The sequence below is a fragment of the Muscardinus avellanarius genome (genome assembly GCF_963383645.1).
Source record: "Muscardinus avellanarius genome assembly, chromosome: 18".
In the NCBI taxonomy this organism is placed as follows: domain Eukaryota; kingdom Metazoa; phylum Chordata; class Mammalia; order Rodentia; family Gliridae; genus Muscardinus; species Muscardinus avellanarius.
The window spans coordinates 4,826,067-4,851,805 of NC_137804.1; the positions used below are offsets into that span (position 1 = coordinate 4,826,067).

The window sequence follows — 25,739 nt, forward strand, 5'->3', positions numbered from 1 at the left end:
TGTGTGTGTGTGTACACGCGTGCTCTTTTGTAGACGGTGGGTGGAAATGCCTTCGATGATTGCAATGAGTTTGGGAGCCGCAGAGAACTTGAACAGTGCCTGGAGCAGTGTTTCTAGGAAAGTTTAGAAAAATGAAAGTCAAAGACGATAAGATTCTGACAGGAGGCTGTGCTCACAATTGCCAAGCCCGGAGGAGGCCGGCACACACTGCGCCCTGTTATTTTTAGATGCTAGCACCTAGCTGCACTTCAAGGCCCCCTAGAAATCACTATTCCCACAGCGCCCGGGAAACCACTGGCGGTGCCAAGGTCTGCATTCCTCCCTTGGGGAAGATCTCAGTGGCCTGGGGCCTGGGTGGGTGCAGTGCCAGGAGCTACAGGCTTATGGTCCCCTCGATGCAGAGACTCTCGGCTCCCCGTCACATGTTCCTTCATCAGCCCACAGCTTTCAAAGAGAACAAGTCTGGTAAAACCGTCGGTGCTCACCGAGAGTCCGCAGTGTAGACCCTGTACCACCTCCAAACAAGGGCCCAGCTCCATCCAACATCCCTGGCTCTTGGCAGACATGGGCAGAGGCACAGCCCCCCTGGGGCCACCCCTCCTGGCTCAGCGCCCCTAGGGGAGGGAGGCACACCTCCTCTCCTTAGTTTTCTTGCCTCCTAAGGGCCGGCCCCACTGCACAACCCAGCCCAGCCCAGGAGCTCCAGGAGAGACAGGCTGCAGAGCCCACGAGGCCTCTGGCTGGGTCCTTCGCGTCGTGGGTCACACACAGGAGGGCCAGGAGGCCTGGGCTCTGGCCTGGAGAGGAGACTCTGCACCCCCTGCTGCATTAGCTAATCATCTTTCCTGCCAGCCTCTTCCAAGCTGCGCTTGTCAGGAATTTTGGCCTCCCGCCACTCATAAAGAGCCGGGAAGGGAGAACGGTGCTCAGTAAACACAGAACATCCCCGGCACGGCCAGGGTGGCTGAGGACAGTGGGAAATGGGATGTCTCCAGACCCAGGCGGCCCAGGACCCATCAGCCTGCTGGCGGCCTCCCCAGGACCTGCAAAGGTGTCCCTCCACCCTGAGCCTCCGAGGGGCGCAGCAGGGCCAACCTGGGTCTGGGGAGACTGCACAAGTCTGCACGCCCTTGGGATGCCCAGTGCCTGCCTGGCTCTGGGCCCCATTTTTTTCCTTCCAACTAGGTTTGGGGTGACAGTGGAGGGAGCTTCTTCTAGGTCCTTTGGTCCAAAGGTCCTTTGCCTCGACTCCAATGGCAGACCAGGTGGGCGACGGGCCGGACCCTTCTTCCTCTCCCCAGGCTCCGGGCGTAGGGGTGGGGTGCTGGGAGCAAAGCCTTGCCCCTTCCTCTCCGACTTTGGGGTGGAGGTGACAGCAGAGGGGACTGACCAGGGAAGGAGACCTGCTCTCTGGCTTGGACCTAGCGGAGCAGAGGCCCCTGGGCAGGCAGGGGTGGTCTTCAGGCTGGATGCGCTGGCGCCAAGAGGGGAGAAACTAGGGGAGGTGAGCAGGTCCCCGCCCCGTCAGGCCCAGGGGGCGGTCCCCAGGGCGTGCGCCACCCCCGCCGCCTCGCCCCGCCCCCAGGGCCTCCGCCCGCCCGCCCCGGCGCCTTTCGCAAGCCAGCAGCGCAGGTAAGGTCGGGCACCCGCGGAGGCGCGGGGCTGCGCCTTGGGAGGGATGGCACTGGGGCCCGCCTGGCCCGGGGGCCAGGGGAGGAGCCCCAGTGGGCGGCGGGGCGGCCCTGCCCGCCGGCGCTGGACGCGTCTCCCCAGCGTCCCCGCAGCCTGGAGATGCGCTGGGCGCTCAGACTCCTGCGGCCGTAGCCGGTCCAGAGCCGCCCCGCCCGGATCGGGGGATCTGGGGGCGCTGGGTCCAGGCCTGGCAGCCCTCGGCGTCTGCTGCAGCCAGCAGCCAGGGAACCCGCCCGGGGCTCGCAGGGGGGACCTCGGGCTGGCCGGCCAGCCGCCCGCAGGGGCACAGCGAGCTGGCCGGGGTGCTTGGAAGGAGAGCTCGTGCCGCAGCCCAGCACGTGTTCAGAATAGGAGGAGGGCTTGTTCTGTCTCCAGTACAGGTGGAAAAACCTGGAGAGAGGGGAGAGAGAGAGAGAGAGAGAGAGAGAGAGAGAGAGAGAGAGAGAGAGAGAGAGAGAAAGAGGAGGGAAGAGAGAAAGAGGAGGGAAGAGCGAAGAGAGAAAGAGGAGGAGGAAGAGGAGGAGGGAGGGGAGAGAAAAGACAGAGGAGAGAGAGGAAGGGAGAGGGGGGAGGGAGGAGAGGGAGAGAGAGAGGCATTTGCTATGTTTTAAACTGTTTTAAAGTTTGAGCCCAGCCGTCCTTGGCCCTGGCCTTCCCTGTGGGGAGCTGAGGGCAGTTTCTAAGTTTCCAGCTTCGGGTCTATCTCTGAAGTTCTGGGTGCGGGCTCACTGTCCGGGAGGAGGTCTGGATTTGGAGGGAATGGGCTTGTGTCCTAGGTGGGGGAGCTGTGGGAACTTGCTGACGCCAGGCGCTCTCACAGGCTGTGGCTCTGTGTCCTCTCCCTGCAGCTGCGTTGAAGATGCTCAGGGTGATGACCCGCCAGCCCTGTGAGCGAGCAGGTGAGTGGCCCTGGGGGGGAGGGGGGGCCAGGAGGGGCGAGCCAGCCAGGTCCCTGCGATGACGACTGTTCCAGCCTGTTCCAGCCGGCCGCTTCGAGATCCAGTTGCTCACCCCAGTTCTGCCCTGACGTTTCTTGGGGAGAGGAAAGTAATGCTTTTTATCCAACCGGCACAGAACAAGGACTAACATGTATGTTTCGCTTAAATGGTTTTTCCGGTTTGTATAATCCATTAATTTGGCCTTTGTGGTTTCCTTTACCTGGCGGTGCGTGTGAGGCTGGCGTTAGAATACTGCTGTTCTGTGATGGGTTGTATTGTACTGGGAGCTCTCCTCGCTAGCAGGGCTCCCCCAACACCCCCCGTCCCCCGCCAAGCAGCGCTTGGACGTGCTACGGTTGAAACAACAGACACAGGATGAAAGTTCTTCTCCTGCACGCACACGCTGCCACCCAGCACTTTTGAGAGTTGCCCAGAAAGCTCTGACCTCTCTAGGGTCAGATGGCACCTTGCAATTACGGTATTTGTCCAGCCCCGATGATGGCACAGTTCCGGGCTGCGTTTCTGTAATGAATGAGATCTAGCCACGCTCATTTTGCTTGGTAATAAGATTTTTCTGCCCGGGCAAGGATTTGCTGGAGGTAATCATAGCTTTTTGCTTGGAAACTGCTGAAGCACGGAGGATTCAGGAGGCTGCCGCGTGGCTGTGGTCAGGACGCTGTGTGCGTATCGCACCCTCTCGGAGGAAGGCTCGCTATTCAGGCCTCAGCTGAATATTCCTGTCTTCCAAAAGGATATGATTTTAGGAGAAAGAGCAATGTATGCAAAAAAATTTTAAAGGGATATTGTGTTTAAGGGGCTGGTTCACTTCAATTTTCAGGTTTTCCCTAAAACTTTTTTTTTTTTTTTTTTTTTTGGGTACTGAGGATGGAACTCGAGGACATTCTACCTAAGCTACACCACCCCCAGCCCCATTTTTAATTCTTTATTTTGAAACAGGGTCTCACTGAGTTGCCAAGGGCCTCACTTAATAGCTGAGGCTGTCCGTGAACAGCGATCCTCCTGTCTCAGCCTCCTGAATGCTGGGATTACAAGCATGTGCCACCATGTCTGGCCCTAAAATATTTTGAAAACATTTTTTTTTTTGTACTGAGGATTGAACCCAGGAGCATTCTACCTCTAAGCTATATCTCTAGCCCTATTTTATATTTTATTTTGAAACAGGGTCTCACTAAGTTGTGGCTGGCCTCAAACCTGTGAACCTCCTATCTCAGCTTCCAAGGTACTGGGATTACAAGGTGAGGTGTGCACCACTATGCCCTGCAAAATTTTGAAATTTTAACATGTATCCTGGAACATCCCATAATGACTGACCTGTCACATTGTTTCAGAAGGACAAATTTAACCCCATGTCCCATGGTGGTGGGGTTAGACAGGAGATCCTTTGAACCTCTGTTGGTAACACTGATATATGAATTTGGTGAGAGTTGATACAAGCCAGGCGTGGTGGCACACCTCTGTCATCCCAGTACTGGGGAGGCTAAGACAGGAGGATTTCAGGTTTGAGGCCAGCCTTAGCAACTTAGTGAAACCCACAGGAACTTAGACCCTATTTCAAAAGTAACACTTTTGTAAAGGGGGGAATGGGATGAACTCAGAGGTAAAATGTCTTTGGCTTCTAGTCTAGAAAGAAAGAAAAGAAAAGAAAAAAGAAAGAGGGAGGGAGTGAGCGTTGATGTAGAAGTTGGCCTCTATGGACTGGCTGGTTCTTGGCTGGCTCTTGTACTGTCAGCTGCAATGACAGAGAGGTGATCTAGGATCCCTTCAGCTTTCTGAAGGTCCACTCCACAGTGGTCGGTTCTCCCCCAGCGGGAATTACAAATGATTCTGCCCTGAGGAGCCTTACACATAAGCCATTTTGCACATGGGTTTTACACATGTGGGGTAGATTCCCAGAAGTGAGCTTTCAAGTCACGCAGCGTGCTCACTGGCAATTCGGTAAATATTGACAAAGTGCCCTTCCTCGAGGACAGACCAGTTTGCGCTCTCCGTGACAAGGAAGGAGAGCTCCGATGTGGAGTGACCCCTCTGACATCAGGAAGTGTCGGCCGCTGCATCTGTGCTCCAGGGGAACCGGATAGGGCGAGAGCGTTGTCTGCTCTGAGCCCCTGAGACCGCGGGTCCCGGCCGGCCAGCGTCACCGCGTAATCGGATGTTGGGCTGCGTCTAACTTCATTGTGGTGGCATGCACATGTCCTCGTGTACCCCAGGAAGAGGTCTCCTAGGAACAGAAGAGTGGGAGGGCATACCCCGTGATGAACTAGGAGTGAATGTTCTGGAACAGCAGGGTCTACCCCAGGGTTCTTTTCACCAGGATGGGGCTGCCCTGTGGCGGAGCCAGCCAGTGGGGCTGCCAAGGCCACACGTGGTCATCACGGAGATGTGGCTGGGGAGTCTGAGGAAACGAGCCTTTTCTTCTAATGAGTTTACAAAAACAGCCAGCTGCTAAGGGATGTGTTTAGGAGTCTCTGAATTCGGCTATCTTCCAGTTTTACAGTTTTCTTTGTGTATCTGCCATTTGGGTGCCATTTCTATGTATGCCTTGACGGTTCTATCAAGACTATTATCTAATCTATCTGTCTCTCTCTATATTTTGTTTGTTTGTTTGCCGTACTGGGGATAGAACCCAAGGGCATTCTACTTCTGAGCTACACTCCCCGCCCTATTTTTTTTTTTTATTCTTTATTTGGAAACAGGAGTTGCAAAGGGCCTCACTAAGTAGCTGAGGCTGTCCTTGAACTTTTTTTTTCTTTTTTTTTTTTTTGTGGTACTGGGGTTCCTGGAAGCCCTTCTACCTCCGGGCTACGCTCCCAGACCTATTTTTTTTTATATTTTTGAAACAGGGTCTCTTACGCCAGCGCGGCTGGCTTCGAACCTGTGCGATCCTCCTGTCTCCGCCTCCCAAGCGCGGGGATTACAAGCGTGCGCCACCACGCCAAGCTAGATAAACAATATTTTAATGAACCACATTATATATATATATATATTTGTGTGTGTGTGTGTGTGTGTGTGTGTGTGTGTGTGTGTGTGTGGTACTGGGGTTCCTGGAAGCCCTTCTATCTCCGGGCTACTACACTTCCACGGGCTACACTCCCAGACCTATTTTTTTAAAGTTTTTTTTTATGTGGAAACAGGGTCTCTTAAGCCAGCGCGGGTGGCGATCCTCCTGTCTCCTCCTCCAAGCACGGGGATTACAAGCGTGCGCCACCACGCCCGGCTCACATTTTATATTTTTAAAGAAGTTAGGGCCGAGCATGGAGGCACATACCTATAATCTCAGAACTTGGGAGACTGAGGCAGGAGGACTGCAGGTTTGTGGCCGGGCTCAGCAATTTAGCAAGGCCCTCTGTCACTTAGTGAGACCTGCTTTTCACATAAGAAATAAAAATGGGGCTGGGTGTGTAGGTGAGAGGTAGAATGTCCCTGGGTTCAATCGCTAGCACCACAAAGAACCAAAGAGTGCAAGAAAGAGTAATTTATATACGGTGAAATGGGTTAATGTTAAATTGCACCTCTAAATTAGATAGTCTTACCTCTGACAGCATATATTTTAAGATAGGACCCTTTATAGAATCTTTATAAAAGGGAAACTGTACCTAAGATTCTGGTTTTCTTTGCTTTTCAAGTTTTCCCCAAAGGACATTGAAAGACTTGAATTTTGACAACTGCACACACCCACATACCCCCAGTCCTATCAATACAGAGCGTTGCCAGTACCTCAGCACCCACTCCCCGGCGCAGGTCTGCGGGCGTCATCCGCCTGATTTCTGTTGCTTGCCTGCAGTAGGACTTCACTCAAGTGAAATAATTTCCGTTTATTAATTTCCACCCAGTACTAATTTCTTTTATTTGAGATTGTGTGTGTGTGTGCGTGTGTGTGTGTGCGTGCGTGCATGTGTGTGCACGTGCGTGTGCGTGTGTGTGCATGCGTGTGTGTACACATGTGCGTGTGCATGCGTGCATGCGTGCGTGCGTGGTAGGGGGGTTGAACTTCAGTGGGAAGCTACACCCCCCAGCCCTATTTTATTTTTATTTTGAAACAGCGTCTCGCTAGGTTGATGAGAGTATCACTACAGTCCTCCTGTCTCAGCTTCCCAAGTACTGGGATTATAGGAGTGTACCACCACACCTGGCTACTTGAGATTCTTTTTCTTTTTTTTTTTTGGTGGTTCTACTAGAGATTGAACCCAGGGGCATTCTACCTCCGAGCTACACCCCCAGCATTATTTTATTTTTATTTTGAAACAGGGCCTCGCTAGTTTGATGAAAGTCTCATTACTTGCTGAAGGTATCTTTGAACCTGCAATCCTCCCGTCTCAGCCTCCCAAGTACTGGGATTACAGGCATGCACTACCATGCCCGGCTACTTGAGATTATTTTAAAATAAGATATTATATCATTTGCTTTAGGAGAACAGCCAGATTTTTAAATGGTACATTTTAAAAATGTTGCATTACCTCAGTGGTGCCTAGTAATTTGCATAATATTTTCCCTGGCTCCAATGCGTGCTTTTTTACAGCCTTTTATCAGTGCGTTGTAATTATCCATCATAGTGAGATTCAAAGTGGTACACACGCGTACACGCACACAGCGCGTGGTGTCCTTCCCTCCGCACCCACCCCTCTTCCCTCTTCCCTCTTTCCTTTTCCCTCTTCCCTCTTCCCTCTTCCCTCTTCCCTCTTCCCTCTTTCCTTTTCCCTCTTCCCTCTTCCCTCTTCCCTCTTCCCTCTTTCCTCTTCCCTCTTCCCTCTTCCCTCTTCCCTCTTCCCTCTTCCCTCTTTACTTTTCCCTCTTCCCTCTTCCCTCTTCCCTCTTCCCTCTTTCCTTTTCCCTCTTCCCTCTTCCCTCTTCCCTCTTCCCTCTTTCCTTTTCCCTCTTCCCTCTTCCCTCTTCCCTCTTCCCTCTTTCCTTTTCCCTCTTCCCTCTTCCCTCTTCCCTCTTCCCTCTTCCCTCTTCCCTCTTCCCTCTTTACTTTTCCCTCTTCCCTCTTCCCTCTTCCCTCTTTCCTTTTCCCTCTTCCCTCTTCCCTCTTCCCTCTTCCCTCTTCCCTCTCTCCTCTTCCCTCTTCCCTCTTTACTCTTCCCTCTTCCCTCTTCCCTCTTCCCTCTTCCCTCTTCCCTCTTTCCTTTTCCCTCTTCCCTCTTCCCTCTTCCCTCTTCCCTCTTTACTTTTCCCTCTTCCCTCTTCCCTCTTCCCTCTTCCCTCTCTCCTTTTCCCTCTTCCCTCTTCCCTCTTCCCTCTTCCCTCTTCCCTCTTCCCTCTTCCCTCTTCCCTCTTCCCTCTTTCCTTTTCCCTCTTCCCTCTTCCCTCTTCCCTCTTCCCTCTTTCCTTTTCCCTCTTCCCTCTTCCCTCTTCCCTCTTCCCTCTTTCCTTTTCCCTCTTCCCTCTTTCCTTTTCCCTCTTCCCTCTTTCCTTTTCCCTCTTCCCTCTTTCCTTTTCCCTCTTCCCTCTTTACTTTTCCCTCTTCCCTCTTTCCTTTTCCCTTTTCCCTCTTCCCTCTTCCCTCTTCCCTCTTCCCTCTTCCCTCTTCCCTCTTCCCTCTTTACTTTTCCCTCTTCCCTCTTCCCTCTTCCCTCTTCCCTCTCTCCTTTTCCCTCTTCCCTCTTCCCTCTTCCCTCTTCCCTCTTCCCTCTTTACTTTTCCCTCTTCCCTCTTCCCTCTTCCCTCTTCCCTCTCTCCTTTTCCCTCTTCCCTCTTCCCTCTTCCCTCTTCCCTCTTCCCTCTTTCCTTTTCCCTCTTCCCTCTTCCCTCTTCCCTCTTCCCTCTTCCCTCTTTCCTTTTCCCTCTTCCCTCTTTCCTTTTCCCTCTTCCCTCTTTCCTTTTCCCTCTTCCCTCTTTCCTTTTCCCTCTTCCCTCTTTCCTTTTCCCTCTTCCCTCTTTCCTTTTCCCTCTTCCCTCTTTACTTTTCCCTCTTCCCTCTTCCCTCTTCCCTCTTCCCTCTTTCCTTTTCCCTCTTCCCTCTTTACTTTTCCCTCTTCCCTCTTCCCTCTTCCCTCTTCCCTCTTCCCTCTTCCCTCTTTCCTTTTCCCTCTTCCCTCTTCCCTCTTCCCTCTTCCCTCTTCCCTTTTCCCTCTTCCCTCTTTCCTTTTCCCTCTTCCCTCTTCCCTCTTCCCTCTTTCCTTTTCCCTCTTCCCTCTTCCCTCTTCCCTCTTCCCTCTTTACTTTTCCCTCTTCCCTCTTCCCTCTTCCCTCTCCCCTCTTCCCTCTTCCCTCTTCCCTCCCCATGTGTTCGTGGCATCCGCACTGATACCTTCTGGAATGGACGTAACCTTATTTGAGCTGTTCTCTTCCTCGAACCTCGTTACCCCACCCACCATCTCCTTCCCCCAATCACCTCCCACTACTCTACTGATGATGGTCCTCCTCATTTAACAAGTAACTTTTCTTTCCTATATCTGCATGAAAACACACACTCCTTGATTTCCTGAGAACAGCTGATCTCAATGCTCCCTAGTTCCAGCCATTCTTCTGCCAGTGACATGGTGGATTCTAAGCGATCCCAGAAAACTAGACCACGTGCACGCTGTCCCGGCAAACAGCATTTCATTCTACAGTTTGCAGGGGATAAATGGGTCTGAAGCCAAATTGCTACCGCCTCTTAACGGGTCCCTCAGGCCAGAGGAAATGACTATGGGCATGATTATGGGCCCACTCTGTCGATTCTGCAAAGAAGACCAGGGCCTGGTTCCTACCTCCCCTCACGTCTCCTCTGGGTCTTTCCATTGTAGGCCTCAGGGTTCTCTCCCGAACCCCCGCCGTCATCACCCTCGCGGTCCTGCTTGTGAGCATTGTGGTGCTTGTGGCCATCACACTCGTCCAGATCCGCCACCCAGAGATCCTCCCTCCAGGACTGAAGGTGAGCGTGATGGCATTGGCATCGAAAGAAAAAAGCGGGCCACGACCGCAATTATTCTTAAGCTATGAGTTTTATAATAATTTCCCCTTGCCTCTGGTTGGAGCCAGGAAAAAATGGTGTAAGGCCCAAGCAGAAGTGATGTTTAAGTCTAAGGCCCAGGGCAAGTGGTGGGAGGGTCTGCCTTCTCTGAGGACTCCGTGGCCTCTCACCGATGTCTGACTCTGGGAGCCAAAGATGTGATTGGTAGTCAAGATCTTTAGATGGTGACCAAAGAATAGTCAGTAGTTCAGTTTCCATTTTTACCAGCTTGTCCATTTCAAGAAACCACACAAGCCTGGCATGGATAAAGACCAGGAAACCCAGGCTGCTCGTCTGGGCTAGCTCAGAACATACAGCTTGGAACAAGAAAATCAGACTTGAGAAGTCATCCTTGAGTTGTATGCCTACCTCTCCTGGGTCTAAGATATGCGCCATGATGAACCTGACACTTTACCTGCAAAAACTACTCAGGGCCTGTGCTGAGTACAGGGGCCTTTCTTGGGTCCCCACACGGCCTCCAGGACCCCCAAATGGCCTTTTAGACAATTTCTGGTCACCTATGAATGGTCTATCACTCCAGCTGTAGCCCTGAGGATGCCCTCGGAGGCAGGAGGTGATTCCATTATTGTGGTGTGGACAACAGGTTGCAAAAGAATTTCCCAGGCAGGGAGCAGAGCTACAGACCATTTATTTACGAAGACAAGAAATATACAGTGTTCAAGGGAGAATACGGGCCATCGCCAGGCTGCAACGCCTTTGGGGGCTCGGCGCTCCTCTTCTACAGGAGGCTTCTGTGAGGGGTGGGTTAGAGAAGGTTTGTGAGGATGGCATCAGGCCGATGACTCAGAGCGTTTTGGTTATGTCCCGGGTCCCGATGGGACCTTCAGGGACATGCCTAACTCTGTTATTATGATTGTAACATAGCTGGGTCCTTGGGGTTGCAACATGGCAGGTGTGGCTCATGGGGTCTGTGGTCAGAACACTCATTCTCAGGGCTCCCTGGAGCCTTTCCCGGCTGCCTCCCAAGGGTAAGCCAGGCCCCACACCCAGAAGGGGCTGTCAGATGAACATGAAGAGAGTCAGTGCATCAGTTGGTCATATTGGGTAGGGGTCAGCCAACTTTTCTGCAAAGAGCCAGGCAGTATGTATTTTAGGCTTCGAGAGCCACTTGGTGGCGTGGGTTGTATATTGTCATGTGTGTGTGTGTGTGTGTGTGTGTGTGTGTGTGTGTTACTGAGAGTGGAACCCAGGGACTTTTCTACCGCCAGGCTATACTCCCAGACGTATTTTATACTTTATTTGGAAACAGGCTCTAAGTTGCTGAGAGCCTCACTTAGTAGCTGAGGCTGGCTTTGAACCTGTGCAATCCTCCTGTCTCAGTCTCCCAAGCACTGGGATAACAAGCGTGCACCATCATGCCCGGCTGTCCTTTGGTTTTGATGCATTAAGAATATTTAGACCCAAGAGCCGAGTGTGGTGGCACACACTTGTCATCCCAGCATTCGGGAGGCTGAGACAGGAGGATCACAGTACACAGACAGCCTCAGCTACTTAGTGAGGCCCTCTGCAACTCAATGAGACCCTGTTTCAAAATAAAGATTAAAAACTAGGGCTGGGGGTGTAGCTTGGAGGTAGAATGCCCCTGGGTTCCATCCCCAGTACTGAAAAAAAAAAAAAAAAAGAACATTTAGACCCATAGCTGGGGACCCACAGGGGTCAGGAGACTCAACCATGTGACTTGACTCTCACTTAGGTTTACACTTGGCCTTACCAGCCCTTGTATACTTTCTTGTTCCTAGTGACTACTCGAAGGCAAATAGATAAATAGAAATAGAAGTGTTTGGAAATAGAAGTGTTTAAAAGAAACTAATATTGCCTTGGGCTCAATGATGGCAATGATGGGCTTTTTTTTTTTTTTTTGTGGTACTGGGGTTCCTGGAAGCGCTTCTACCTCTGGGATATACTCCCAGACCTATTTTATAGTTTTTGTTTGGAAACAGGGTCTCTTAAGCCAGCGCGGCTGGCTTTGAACCTGCACGATCCTCCTGTCTCCGCCTCCCAAACGTGGGGATTACAAGCGTGGGCCACCACGCCCGGCCAATGATGGCCTTTGATGTAACATCCCTTTCAAAGGATTAGATGAAGCTGGGCATGATGGTCCACACTCGTAATCCCAGTACTTGGGAGGCTGAGATAGGAGGATGGCAGGTTCACAACCAGCCTCGGCGATTTAGTGAGGCTCTCCGCAATTTAGTGAGACCCTGTTTCAAAATAAAAAATAAAACAGGACCAGAGTGTAGCTCAGAAGCAGAAAGTGCCTGAGTTCACCCCCAAGTTAAAAAAAAAATTATATGAGAACCTCCTTGGATCACGGCATGCTGTTCTTTGATGGGATATTTGAGGTACGAATCTCATCCTTCATGAAAATATGAATAAAAGAGAAAAAAATCCTATGCAAGTATCCAGCCTTGAAAGGAAAACAAATTGCCCGGCTGCCCCAGGACATGAACTGAGATCTAGAGAAGCCGTTTCCCCGGCTCCAACCTTTGCCTCGTTCTCTGAACTGTGTGACATCAGGGCTGCACCCAAGAGCAATACTGTCTCCCTCCGCCATGCACACACTCTTCAGGGTAGTGAGGTCTTCCTCTGAGTTTTCTCATTTAACCCTTGTGCTGATTCCCGGGCTGGCTGTAGGGAGCAGGCAATGACCCCATTTTGCAAGCGAGTAAACACAGGTGGGCTGGTGAGTGGCGAGACAGAACTGGAGCCCCAGACCCTTCTGTTCCCTTTACTAGTCCCCCCACCCCCCGCCCGCCTTTCCCAGGAGCACTCCTCCCCTGCTTGAGAGGAGAGGAGGAAGGAAGGTTGCAGATGCAGGAAGGTCTGTGCAATTGGGGGAGGCAGGGTAAGGCTAGAAGCCCATTAGTCTCCGGCAACTGGGGCCCCTTCCCCAGGCCCCACATTTCATAAGGACCAGCTCTGTGGCGCTTCAGAATCATCTCCTCCGGGGGACCGAGGAAATGTGTTCATCCTCAGCTCCTGCTCCCCCTCCTAGAACATGCCCCGGTGCCAGTGCCACCAGGGTGGACCTCCTCCTGAGGGTGGTCGGAGACATGCTTGTGGCAGGTGTAGACAGAGCAAAGATAGGCTCCGAGCTCTGCACATGTAGGTGCACAAGGCTCTTTGCTCTGGGGATTTGCCGGGGGTGGGGAGAGGGCAGGTTTGAGAGGGAAGATGGGGAGGGCAGAGGCATCTATCCATCTATCTATCTATCTATCTATCTATCTATCTATCTATCTATCTATACATATATCTATTTATTTATTTTTGCAGTACTGGGGATGGAACCCAGGGGCATTCTACCTCCAAGCTACACCCCCAGCCCTTTTTTAAAATTATTATTCTTATTTTGAAACAGGGTCTCACTGAGTTGCAGAGGGCCTCACTGAGTAGCTGAGGCTGTCTGCGAACCGCAATCCTCCAGTCTCAGCCTCCCAAATGCTGGGATGACAAGCGGGTGCCACCATGCCCGGCTCAGCTTATGAATTTCTACACTAGACTTCTTATTGTTATTTTAGAATGCATGCCTTCTTGTTGTTTTAAAAAAGAAAATTGAGTGTAAAGCAGCCTCAGGCAGGTCCTTGAGGAGGATGCCAGAAGAAGGCCTTGTTACCATGGAGACATGGGCTCCATGTGTGTTACCCCTGGCGACCTTGGGTGTTGTTATCTCTGAACTTCTAGGGGGACAGGAGGTGGAGAATGGAGACAGTGACACTGACAACCCTGGCCTTGTGAGGCCCAGGCTAATGCATGTGTTTGTGTCTTATTTTTTAACCAGAAATTTAAAAAAATAAGAGAATAGAAGAAAACTTATAGAACAAGTTTGTAAAGGAACTATTTTTCTACAGCTCATGGTACAATGTGATTTATGTGTTGAGGTACTAGGGATTGAACCCAGGGGTATTCCACCTCTGAGCTACACCCCTACACTTAGGGTCTCACTAAGTTCTGGAGGGCCTCACTAAGTTGCTGAGGCCGGACTCCAACTGCAATCCTCCTGTCTCAGCCTCCCAAGTACTGAGATTCCAGGTGGGCACCACTACACACAGCTCATGTTTGGTGTTTTAATGCATTAAAACCAAAGATTGAAAGTCAAAAACATTAAAAAGTTTATAAATAAAAAAGTTGCAGTAAGCCAAGATTAATTTATTATTGGAGAAAAAAATTTTTTGTAGTACTGGAGATGGAACCCAGGGACATTTTACCTCTGAGCTATACCCCCAGCCCTATTTTTTATCCTTTATTTTGAAACAGGGCCTCACTAAATTGCAGAGGGCTGCAAACCTGCGATCCTCCTGTCTCAGTCTCCCAAGTACTGGGATGACAAGCATGTGCTCTACAATGCCTGGCTGGAGGAAGACATTTTTCTAAAAACTCAATTTAATGCAGCCTAGGCACTGTGTCTTGTGTGTAGAGTCCTCTCCTGGGTCTCCACGCTACTCAACTTCACCGACTTACCCACAGCAAGCTTCACGCATGTTCTCCATGCATGCCCTATACAGGTATACTATTTTTTTTAATCTTTTATACCATATTTTTCTGTTTGTGTGTGTGAGTGTGTATGTGTGTGTGTGTATATGCGCGTGCTACTGGGGATGGAACCCAGGTACCCTCTTCCTCCGGGGTGCACCCCCAGACCTATTTTTTATTCTTTATTTAGAAACAGTGTTGCCGGGCGTGGTGGCACACACTTGTAATCCCTGCGCTTGGGAGGCTGAGACAGGAGGATCGCGCAGGTTCAAAGCCAGCCTCAGCTACTTAGTGAGGCTCTCAGCAACTTAGTGAGACCCTATTTCCAAATAAAAAATATTAAAAAAAAAAGGTCTGGGAGTATAGCCTGGAGGTAGAAAGCCTCTGGGTTCCACCCCCAGTACCACCAAAAAAAAAAAAAAAAAGAAAAAAAAGAAAAGAAACTGTCTCCGTGGGTTGCTGAGAATCTCATTGAGTTACCGAGGCTAGCTTCAAACCTGCGATCCTCCCCATCTTAGCCTCCTAGGTACTGGGATTATGGCTTAATGGAGTACGGTGGCTTACAGTACAGTGACCTGCCACACAGATTTGTAGCCCAGGAGCAACGGGCGACCTGGATAGCCCAGGTGTGCCGTAGTCTACACCACCTGGGTTTGCAGAGTACACTGAAGGATGTTCCACAGCAACGAGGTTGCCTAGCAACGCACTGCTCAGGACAGATGCCGGTCGTCAACGGTGCTGACTGCAGATTCTGGACTCTGTTGAAGGAGCGATCTTCTGGGGGTGATCCTGGGGGGACGGGAGGGCATGGGGAAAATACGCAGGAAGGAAGGAAGGCAGCCAGCAGGGTCCAGCGATCCAGCGAGGCAGCCCTCTGAACAGCTGGCATCTCTGGGAACTGTGCATCTTTTGCCTCAAAGTTCTCCCTTAACAAAGGTCTGGAAACAAGCGCTCAACAGTGTTCTACTGTACCAATATCATTGGCAGAGAAGCTGCTTTCTGGGGGACTCAGCTCCCCAATATTTCTGGCGTGTCATGGGTGCAGGAGGGCTCAGGCCACAAGAGAAAAACTCTCAGCCGCTTCAAGGTAAATGACCTCACCTCACAACACGAGGTTCTGACGGGATGTGGACAGGAACCACCAATGACTGTCATGTCCATGATACTTATTATGACCCCATAGGAAGGACAGATAGCTTCCCGTGGTTACACAGACAGAGACAGACCAGCAGAGCTGGTGCAGAGGAGAAAGGATGGAGCAGGAACGCCGGCCCCAAGAGCGGGTTTGGAGGCACGGCAGGCACACCCTCTGGTGCAGAGGGAGTTGCAGATCTCCCCAGAATCTGGCCCTGGGGCTCTAGCCAAAGTCACAGGCGATAAGAACAGGAGAAGATGGGCTCCTGCTGTTCATTCTGCTTAAGGGGGTAAATTAAATGTGAAAAACAGAACCAAACAAACAAAAGAAAAAAAAAAACCAGATGTCCTGAGCCAGTTGGACTGGAAGCAGGGTGACAGCGTTGCTGTGTCCCTGCGCAGCCTCTCCCGGGGGTCCACAGGCCCCTCTCGCTGGGCTTTGCAGCCTGAGCTGCGCAGTGCCGTTGCAGGAACAGGAAGGCTTTTGAAGCGTTTCCCGTGCTGGTGTCCTAGCTTGGCTCTGTGTGCGGCTGAGACTTGGTCCGGAGGGGCCAGCGCCAGCACCCCACAGCCCGTTGTGGCGAGCCCTCCCTGCTGGAGCGTGCTACCTGGCTATTAAAGCTAGCCTTGACTTGCCTGGCTCTCAGGAGAGTTGAAGAGGGGAACTCTTAAAACTCAATCAAGGGTCGAAAAAAAAAAAAACGTCACCGGGCCCCTTGTGTTACTGGTCGGACCTGCTCTGCCAGCTGGGAGAGTAAACGCCAGCCTGTCATTTTTATTTTCACTCGGCTGGACCTGTGTGATGATCTCTAAGTCAATATCTTTGTCTGGCAGCTTGGCCCTCCCCACCCCCAAACACACCTGTCCAGGAGTCCTGGGGCTGCTCAGGCCAGCAGCCAACATCCCAGCCCTTGTCCAGTAGGGCCCAGGACTGTGACAGCTGAAGATGGCTCCTGTACAGGCCTTGGCTTTGGGGTGTTTTTGTGTGACCAATTCAGGCTCCATCAGTTTACTGCATGGGGTTCGAGCTCACAGGCTGACTGTTTGCATGCCCAGGGCTTGGACAGTGCTGTCCAGAGCACGGCCGCTAGCCAGGCTGTTTGAAGTCCTTGTAGCCCCTACAGAGACCCGTGCAGCAGCCGGAAGTTTCTCGTGTCTCCCAACCCATTGGGTCTACCGCTCGGAGATAGGGTGTTGGGCAACTGGCTTCTTCCTTTCTAGGAAGCACCAGGCTCCTTATACACGAGGGTCCCTCTCTCCTCCAGCCGATTCTGCCCGCCCCTTTAAAAGTGTGCTTGCAAGGGGCTTTCTGTCCAAACAAAGGAAGTTCGCAGGCCCATATGGGGCACCACATTGCTAAACAGCCGCCCTGTTAAACTTGGTTTCCTTGGGGCTCTGAGTGCAGGCTTGAGATTAGACCAGGCTTTTTTCCAGGTCTGTCCTCATATGGTAAATAAGGATAAGGATTCCATCCACCTTATAGACAGTAGCAGTTAGTAAAGCACCTTGCTCAATTCCTACTGTATCATTAGTGCTCAATGGCATTACTATGATTATTATCACTCTTATTATTTGTGGCACTTGGGATGAAACCCAGAGGCATTCTACCTCCGAGCCTACCCCCCTGCCCTATTTTTATTTATTTATTTATTTATTTATTTAATTTATTTTTGCGGGTCTGGGGATGGAATCCAGGGGCATCTGACCTCCAAGCTACATCCCCTGCCCTATTTTTTTTATTCTTTATTTTGAAACAGGGTCTCACTGAGTTGCAGAGGGCCTCACTAAGTAGCTGAGGCTGTCCGCGAACCCCGATCCTCCTGTCTCAGCCTCCCAAATGCTGGGATCACAAGCGTGCGCCACCACGCCCAGCTATTCTTTATTTTTGAAACAGGGTCTCACTGAGTTACAAAGGGCCTCACTAAGTAGCCGAGGCTGTTCCCAAATTGTGATCCTCCTGTGTCAGGCTCTCAAACGCTGGGATGACGAGCGAGCGTGCGCCACCACGCCCGGCTTGATTTTCTTTCTTTTCTGTTTAACGTGGCCCCATTTCACATGAAGGGAGCATTTGTAATAGGAGGAAGTTGGAAACCTAAGTGTCGAGAGCCAGAGCCTGGCAAAGCAAGCGGCTTTCCATCTCACCGTGGATGTGATGGATACCTTGAACGTGGCGCTCTCCGTCTATTTTTATTGGCAGGAAGAGATATTTTCACGCCCCGCGGGGAATTCTCCTGCGTGGTCGAGACAGCACCATAGCCTAGTACCTCTTCCCCTGCCCACGGTCCAAGGGGCCAAAGTTAGGTTGGAGACCACAGTTGTCTCCTCTTCAGCCCCTCCCTAAGCAAAACATATGGACTGAGGTATTTGGGGCTCTCACTGGTCGATTGGGAAATAAATCTCTAGAGAGGCCCGGACTGTTTCTAATTCCCGCTTTTTTTTCTCAGTACGGCATCGTATTGGATGCCGGCTCTTCCCGAACCACCGTCTATGTGTATCAGTGGCCAGCAGAGAAGGAGAATAATACCGGAGTGGTCAGTCAGACCTTCAAATGCAGTGTGAAAGGTAAGGACAGAAGTATGCCAGCGCCTACCCGAGGGACGTGAGTGGAGCCCTAAGCCCCTGGGAGGCCGGAGGCCGGTAGCCAGCTGGATGGGGTTGGGGGAAACACGGGGCTGTGTAGCTGCCGCTTGTCTGCACGGTCACCCTGGTCCAGTCCTGTCCCTTTTCTGGTGTCAGCTTTCTCATCTGTAAACGCAAGGGGATGTGAACGGCCTGAGGGTTGCTACCCTGACATACTGTCATGGTTGCTGGTGGAAGACACAGTCCCTGGAGCAGAAACCAAGGACTGTTTGCTAGAGTGGTAGCGGTAGGTGGGGTTTGAGCCTTTTCTCACGCTGGTTCTCTGATACCCAATCTGCACAGGATGCTGTAAAGGGGGCCAGAGGCAGCCGGCCATGATGGCACATGTTTATAATCCCAGCATTTGGGAGGATCACAGATTTGTGGCCAGCCTCAGCTACTTAGTGAGGCCCTTTGCAACTCAGTGAGAGCCTGTTTCCAAATGAAGAATAAAAAATAGGGCTGGGGGTGTTGCTTGGAGGTAGGATGCCCCTGGGTTCCATCCCAGGTATGGGAGGAAAAAAAAGGTTCAGAGAGTATGTGCTTGTGAAGTGAGTTAAGTTGAAGGCAGGAAGCCTGAGATTAGGGAACCCGAACCTCTTATAACTCCTAATATCCCACGGTGTATCTGTCGCACTTTTTCTTTATCCGTTCATGCGCTGATGGGGATGTAAAGAAGAGGAAGCAGCCGGGCGCGGCGGCGCACGCTTGTAATCCCAGCGTTCGGGAGGCTGAGACCGGAGGATCGTAGGTCGCGGACAGCCTCAGCTATTTAGTGAGGCCCTCTGCAACTCAGTGAGACCCTGTTTCAAAAATAAAGAATAAAAAATAGCGCAGGAGGTATAGCTCAGAGGTCAGATGCCCCTGGGTTCCATCTCCAAACCTGCAAAAAATTATAAAAAATAAAAAAATAAAGAAGAGGAAACTCTTACACGCTGTTGGTGAGGGTATAATTCAGTACAACCATTATGGACAGGAGTATGGAGGTTCTTCAAAAAACCAAAAGTCAGTCCACCCAAGCATCTGGCTATGGATATAACCAAAGGAAATGAAATTATCGAAGAGATACCTGCACTTCCAAGTTGATTGCAGCACCGTTTATAATAGCTAAGATGTGGAATCAGCCTCCATCTTTTTTATCTTTTTTGTCTTGTATATTTAGCTTTTTCTATTGTTGAAAATAAAATAGAGCCAGGTGTGGTAGCACATGCCTGTAATCCCAGTACTTGGGAGGCTGAGAAAGGAGGATCGCAGGTTTGAGGACAGTCTCAGCAACCTAGTGAGACTCTGTTTAAAAAAAAAAAAAATAGGCACACGCTTGTAATCCCAGCACTTGGGAGGCTGAGACAGGAGGATCACGCAGGTTCAAAGCCAGCCTCAGCTACTTAGTGAGGCTCTCAGCAACTTAGTGAGACCCTGTTCAAATAAAGTATAAAATAGGTCTGGGAGTATAGCCCGGAGGTAGAAAGTCTCTGGGTTCCACTCCAATACCACCAAAAATAATAATAATAAGCCGGGCATGGTGGCGCACGCTTGTAATCCCAGTGCTTGGGAGGCTGAGACAGGAGGATCGCACAGGTTCGAAGCCAGCCTCAGCTACTTAGTGAGGCTCTCAGCAACTTAGTGAGACCCTGTTTCCAAATAAAAAAAAATATAAAATAGGGCTGGGAGTATAGCCCGGAGGTAGAAAGCCTCTGGGTTCCACCTCCAGTACCACACAGAAAAAGAATAACAATAATAATAATAATAATAATAATAATAGTATTAATAATAATAATAAATTAAATTAAATAAAAATTGGGCAGGGGGTGTACTGTGGATGTAGAATGAACTTGGGGTTAATCCCCAGCAGCAACAAATAAATAATGAAAATAAAATAAATGTGTATTTATGTAATTCAATATTTTTCTGTAATTTGCTTTATTCATTAGCATTGGGCTTTTAGGATTCATCTATATTGATATGAATTGCTGTAGCTCATCTGTTTTTCTTTGTTGATGGATTTTGTATTTCTGTGGTTACAAACAAGGTTGAGTCATATACTTATCGCCATTTCTGTTTTCTGTGAAATGACTGTCCATGTTCTCTGTTTATTTTTCTACTGATTTTTTTTTTGGCTTTTTCTTACTGATTCATTGGAATTTTGAAGTTTCTAAAAAAATTTCTGAAAATGAAATTGTGTGTGTGTGTGTGTGTGTGTGTGTGTGTGTGTGTGTAGTACTGAGGAAGAAAGCCAGGGGTATTCCACCTCTGAGTTATACACACACCCTACCCCTATTTTATTTTTTTAATTTTGAAACAAGGAACCTCACCAAGTTGCTGAGCCTGGCCAAGAACCTGCGACCCTTCTGTCTCGGCCTCCCAAGTCCTGGGATCGCACGTGTGTGGCACCATGTCGCCTGAATATGCATGTCTGGCTAATGTCATTATAGAGCATCTCCGGTACTGTTATCCACAAACACAGAGAGCAGTTTCTCTGCCCTGACCTCGGCCAGCAGTCCCGTCTGCCCTGGGCTCGGCGAGCTGTGGAGCTGCCTCTTCACATCCCAACACAAGATGGCAACAGGATGCCCTCCAGGAAAGGCAGCGAACACGGCTGAGACCTTACCTGACCCGACGGTGTGAACGCTGGAACGCTGCCTCCCTTCCTGAGCTTTCACCCTCTCACCACCAGGATGAGGAAAATAGTAATAGGAGTGCCTGCACGATAGAAGAAGCTGGAGATTGATGACGTGATGCACGTAAAGAGGGGGCCAGTGGCAGGCACACAGTGAGTGCTCCGTGACGTTAGCTTGCATTATTCACGGAGCCCCACACCCGAGCTCCTGGCGGATACCCCTGCCCACAGTTACTCTGCCCATCGTTAAACGACTGTCTTTAAACCTGGGAGAGCAGTTCAGTCCTCGTGGCCCTGTAACCAGGAGGGTAGGATGTTCTCGGGGAGGGTCACAGGCAGTCCACCAGGGGAGGGGTCCTCGGCCACCCTGGATGCTCGTGTGATTTAGGGAAGGGACAGAGTCACAGAGCCCACAGCAGCATGTCCGAAAATGGATTTTCTCTTCTTTGATCTCAGTAGCCTCAGGGATCCATATATACTTTAAGTGACCTGAAAGTCACCAACTAAAGCTTAAATGACAGAGTCGAAGTTTGGCAAGTGTCGGCTCCACGAGGTCACGCGGCTTCCCCAGGGATAATCTGGGTTTCTGGTTTCTCAGTTGCAAAATCCTTGGGCCTCCCCTGCCTCGGTCAGTCTGAGGGGGCGAGTGACTGTTTGCTCACCCAGCAGTGACTTCCAGAGGTCCAGACCCTCAGAACCTCCCCGCACTGGGGATGTGCAGTGGGTACCGGTCCTCCGTCGCTCATGTTTCCCATGAGCGCACCAGCCACTGACTTTGCAGGTGGCCCCCACGTGGACGTCTGTAGGTCTGGCTGCTCGTGGCGAAGCCTCCCCGTGAGGATTCTGGTTACCCACATGCCACTCATCGCTCTGCCGCCTTCTCCCACAAGGGACACTGGCTATGTTTGTCCTTTAAACCAGTAGTCAAAAGTTCTTTAAATTCCCTGAACCTGAAATTAACCATCTGTGTCGGTCAACATTCTCACTCCTAGAATCCAGGACAACTCGACCACACAGCCGAGAGCAAGGGAGATTGGTTTGCTCCGTGTTCCCCGGAGGTCTCAGAGTTTCAGCCCGTGCTAGGCCGGGTGACCTCTGTGGAGCTCAAGGCCTGGTGGGAAGCAGAGAGAGGGGGAGCGTTTGCTCTGCTCTCACGTCGAGCAGCAAGGGAGGGCAAGCAAGGGGATTCAAAGACAAAGGCAGGTCCCTGGGTCTCCACCCAGAGCATCAATGACAATGGATCCATCAGCTGTTGAGATTATAAGCCTCATGACTTAATTGCGTCAAGCCTGAACTTTACTAGCTGAGCTCTTCAGGGGTACGTTCTGTATCCAACCAAAACCCTGTCCCCCGTCGGAATGCCCCAAAGAGTTGCTGTAGGTACCAGGCTTCATAGTATCGGAATATTTTTATCAGCAGTTGGCCAGAAAGAAGCCGTGCTCAGACACAGGATTGCAGATTCGATGCCAGCCTCAGCAACATCGTGAGACTCAGAAACCCGACAAGATCCTGTTTGAAAACAAAATTAAAAAAATAATAACAATGAAAAAAATTGGGCTGGGAGTATAGCCCAGAGGTAGAATGCCACTGGGTTCAATCCCCAGTAAACACACACACACACACACACACACACACACACACACACACACGCCATTCACCTGCAAGGCATGGGCTTTCATTCCTATTTCAGTCCCCACAAAACACCAATGACATTCTTCATAGAATTTGGAAAAACAGTCCTAAAATTTATGTCAAAAAATAAAAGACCCTAAATAACCGAATTGACCCTGAGCAAAAATAGGGAAAAAAAAAATGTTAAATGATCACTGGAAAAAGCAGACAGGAAGGATAGAGCCAATTGGTTAAGTAAGACTTAATATTATAATGTGTGGAATTTACTGATAACCCAAGCCATAAAAATGAGAGACAGACAGATGGAGGGAAAGAAGAAGGGAGAGGACAGGAGAGGAGAATGATTATGGAGGAAATCTGAACAATAGCTACAATTCACAATAGCTAGGATATGGAGCCAACCCAATGTCCATCACCAGACTAATGGATTTAAATGTGGTATGTATATACAATGGAATACTATTCTGCCTTAAAAAATAATAAAATCCTACCATTTGCAACAGTATAGATGGACCTAGAGGGCATTATGTTAAGTGAAATAATTCAGACACAGAAAGATAAATACTACATTATCTAGCGCATATAGAGAATCTAGAGAAGCTGACCTCATAGAAGTTAAAAGTGGAATATTAGTTACCAGAGGCTGGGGAGAGTAGGAGCAGAGGGGATGGGGAGGGGCTGCTCATGGGATAGCTCGTAGGAAGGAGAGCTTCTGGTTGTCTGCGGCATAAAATGGTGCTTATAACCAACAGTAATGCATTGTAGATTTCAAAATAGAAGAGAGGGTTTTGAGCATACTCACCAGAAAGAAATGATAGAGTTTAAGGTCATCGATATGCAAATTACCCACCAATGTAATCATTACCCAATGTATACATGAATCAGAACACCAAATTGTACTTCTTAGGATGGAAAACCCCTATGTTAATAAAAAATTAAAGTGAAATTAAAAATTATTTTTAGCCAGGCATGGTGGTTCCCACCTGTAATCCCAGTACTTGGGAGGCCGAGACAGGAGAATTGCAGGTTTGGAGGCCAGCCTCAGCAATTTAGCAAGTCCTCAGCCACCTTCAAAAAAAAAAAAAAAGTTAAGAGGAGCTGGAGTGTAGCTCAGAGATAAAATACCCCTCGGTTCAATCCTCAGTGTAAAAAAAAAACTGATTTTTTAGGTATAATAATGAAACTTCAGCTTTGCTTCTTCAGAATTATTATTTTTAGTGATACATACTAAAATGCTAGAATGAAATCTGTGAGCAAGTTTCTTCAGGAGGAGAGAGTGGGAGCAAACATAGAGAAAAGGAAGGCTTAACCGTGATTGAAGCCAGGCGGCTGACGCCCGGGATTCATTATTCCACTTTTACTCATGTCTCAAGTTTCCAGGATGGAAGTATTCTTCCAAGCAGCCCCGGGGTCACTTCCTTTCACCTTATAATTCCTCCCCGGAGTGGACCGATCTGTGTGACCACATGACTTAGCATCTTTCCCTGCTTCCAAACCCAGTTATTTTCAATGTTGATTTTCCTTTCCTTTCCTTTCCTTTCCTTTTCTTTTCTTTTCCTTCTTTCTTCCTTCCTTCCTTCCTTCCTTCCTTTCTTTCTTTCTTCTTTTTTTTTTTTTTTTTGGTGGTACTGGGGTTCCTGGAAGCCCTTCTACCTCCGGGCTACACTCCCAGACCTATTTTATGCTTTTTTTCTATTTGGAAACAGGGTCTCCTAAACCAGCGCGGCTGGCTTCAAACCTGTGCGATCCTCCTGTCTCCACCTCCCAAGCGCGGGGATTACAAGCGTGCGCCACCATGCCTGGCTCAACGCTGATTTTTCAAAGTTCAGAATTGTATTATTGTTGTTGGTTCTGGAGAATGTGGACAGACACTGACTGCTCTCTCTGCAGGCTCCGGGATCTCCAGCTATGGGAATAATCCCCAGGAAGCCCCCAAGGCCTTTGAAGATTGCATGCTGAAGGTCCAGGGGCAGGTCCCCGCCCACCTCCACGGATCCACCCGCGTCTACCTGGGAGCCACGGCCGGGATGCGCCTGCTGAGGTAATAAAGCTTACGTGCCTCAGACGAGCCCATAGGACCCAGAGCGTCCAGAGTGCGTTAACCTTGCCAAGAATCTAACACTATTTCTGGAAACAAACCAGAGAGAAAGAAGCCCATATTTTGCCATGAATTTAGGCTTTGATGGTTGGAAAATTTTGAGTCTTTAGTACCCAGAAAGAAACAGTTCTAAAATTCATTACTTCTCCCTTGGTGATTTTACTGAGAACTCTGGAAAAAGGAAGAGAGGGATAGGAGGAGGAAAGGGTCCACCTCTGTTGCTTTGGAAACCCAAGTTGTGTTTTGGCACCTGCAAGCCATCAGCCAAGCTGTGTGATCAGTGCGACCCCAGTTCTGTAGCTTCTATGACAAAATGTCCCTGCTTTAAAACAGTCAGATTCTAGCCGGGCGTGGTGACGCACGCTTGTAATCCCCGCACTTGGGAGGCAGAGACAGGAGGATCGCGCAGGTTCGAAGCCAGCCGTGCGCGCTGGCTTAGGAGACCCTGTTTCCAAATAAAAATGCAAAAATAGGTCTGGGAGTGTAGCCCGGAGGTAGAAGGGCTTCCAGGAACCCCAGTACCACCAAAAAAAAAAAAAAAAAAAAAAAAAAAAAACAGTCAGATTCTAGCCGGGCGTGGTGGTACACGCTTGTAATCCTTGTACTTGGGAGGCTGAGACAGGAGGATTGCACAGGTTCGAAGCTAGCCTCAGCTACTTAGTGAGGCTCTCAGAAACTTAGTGAGACCCTGTTTCCAAATAAAATATAAAATAGGTCTGGGAGTATAACCTGGAGGTAGAAAGCCTCTGGGATCCACCCCCAGTACAAAAAAAAAAAAAATGTCCCTGCTTTAAAACAGTCAGATTTCGCTCAGCCAAAGTCTTTGGGGCTTTTGTTAAGCAGATGTCTGAATTTGCAACTATGAGTTTGAGCTCATTGGCAGGTTTTGTTTGTTTTGTTTTTGTGGTACTGAGGATTAAACCAAGAGGCGCTCATCCTCTAAGCTGCACCCTTACCCCTTATTTATTTATTTTTTTGAGGGAGGGTCTTGCTACATTGCCCAGGCTGGCTTGGAACTCGCCCTCCTCCTGCCTCGGCCTCCCTGGTCACTGCGATTCCAGCTGTGCACCACTGCATCCATCCAGGAGGCTCTTTTGATAAACTGAGAGCTCAACAGGAACAGACAGGGATGGAGAAAGCCAGTATTTGTTGGGAAGCTGTTTCCTGCTCTGCAGCTCAGGAGGGAGCAGGTGCACCCTGCCTTCATGGTTGCCCCGGGAGGCCCGCCTCGCAAAGGGGTTGCAGCGCGTACTGTGCACACGTCTGGAAAGCTGTGCGGGGCGGGGAGGCTCACCTTGCCGCGGAGGGCGGCTGTGTGGAGACTGTGGTGCGGGCGCCCAGCCCTCGTGTGTTCTGTGCTTCCCATTAGGTTGCAAAACGAAACCGCAGCTGACGAAGTCCTTGGGAGCATCCAGAGCTACTTCGAGTCCCAGCCTTTTGATTTCAGGGGTGCGCAGATCATTTCTGGGCAAGAGGAAGGGGTGTATGGATGGATTACAGCCAACTATATAATGGGGAATTTCCTGGAGGTGCGTGAAAAGCAAAGGCGTGGTTTCCAGCGATCCC

General features: G+C 50.1%; 1 protein-coding gene across 1 annotated transcript in view; it reads left to right on the forward strand.

Annotated features, from left to right (window-relative positions):
* Nucleotides 1-2,551: 2,551 nt before the first annotated feature.
* ENTPD3 (ectonucleoside triphosphate diphosphohydrolase 3) overlaps nt 2,552-25,739 on the forward strand; it is a gene marked incomplete at both ends in the record, with an annotated part of 33,221 nt that continues 10,033 nt past the window's right edge. The window contains 5 exons of the mRNA XM_080715684.1: nt 2,552-2,591; nt 9,377-9,504; nt 17,652-17,769; nt 23,966-24,116; nt 25,543-25,702. Of these exons, the coding sequence (XP_080571810.1) occupies nt 2,552-2,591; nt 9,377-9,504; nt 17,652-17,769; nt 23,966-24,116; nt 25,543-25,702 (597 nt within the window). The remainder of the gene's footprint in view (nt 2,592-9,376; nt 9,505-17,651; nt 17,770-23,965; nt 24,117-25,542; nt 25,703-25,739) is intronic.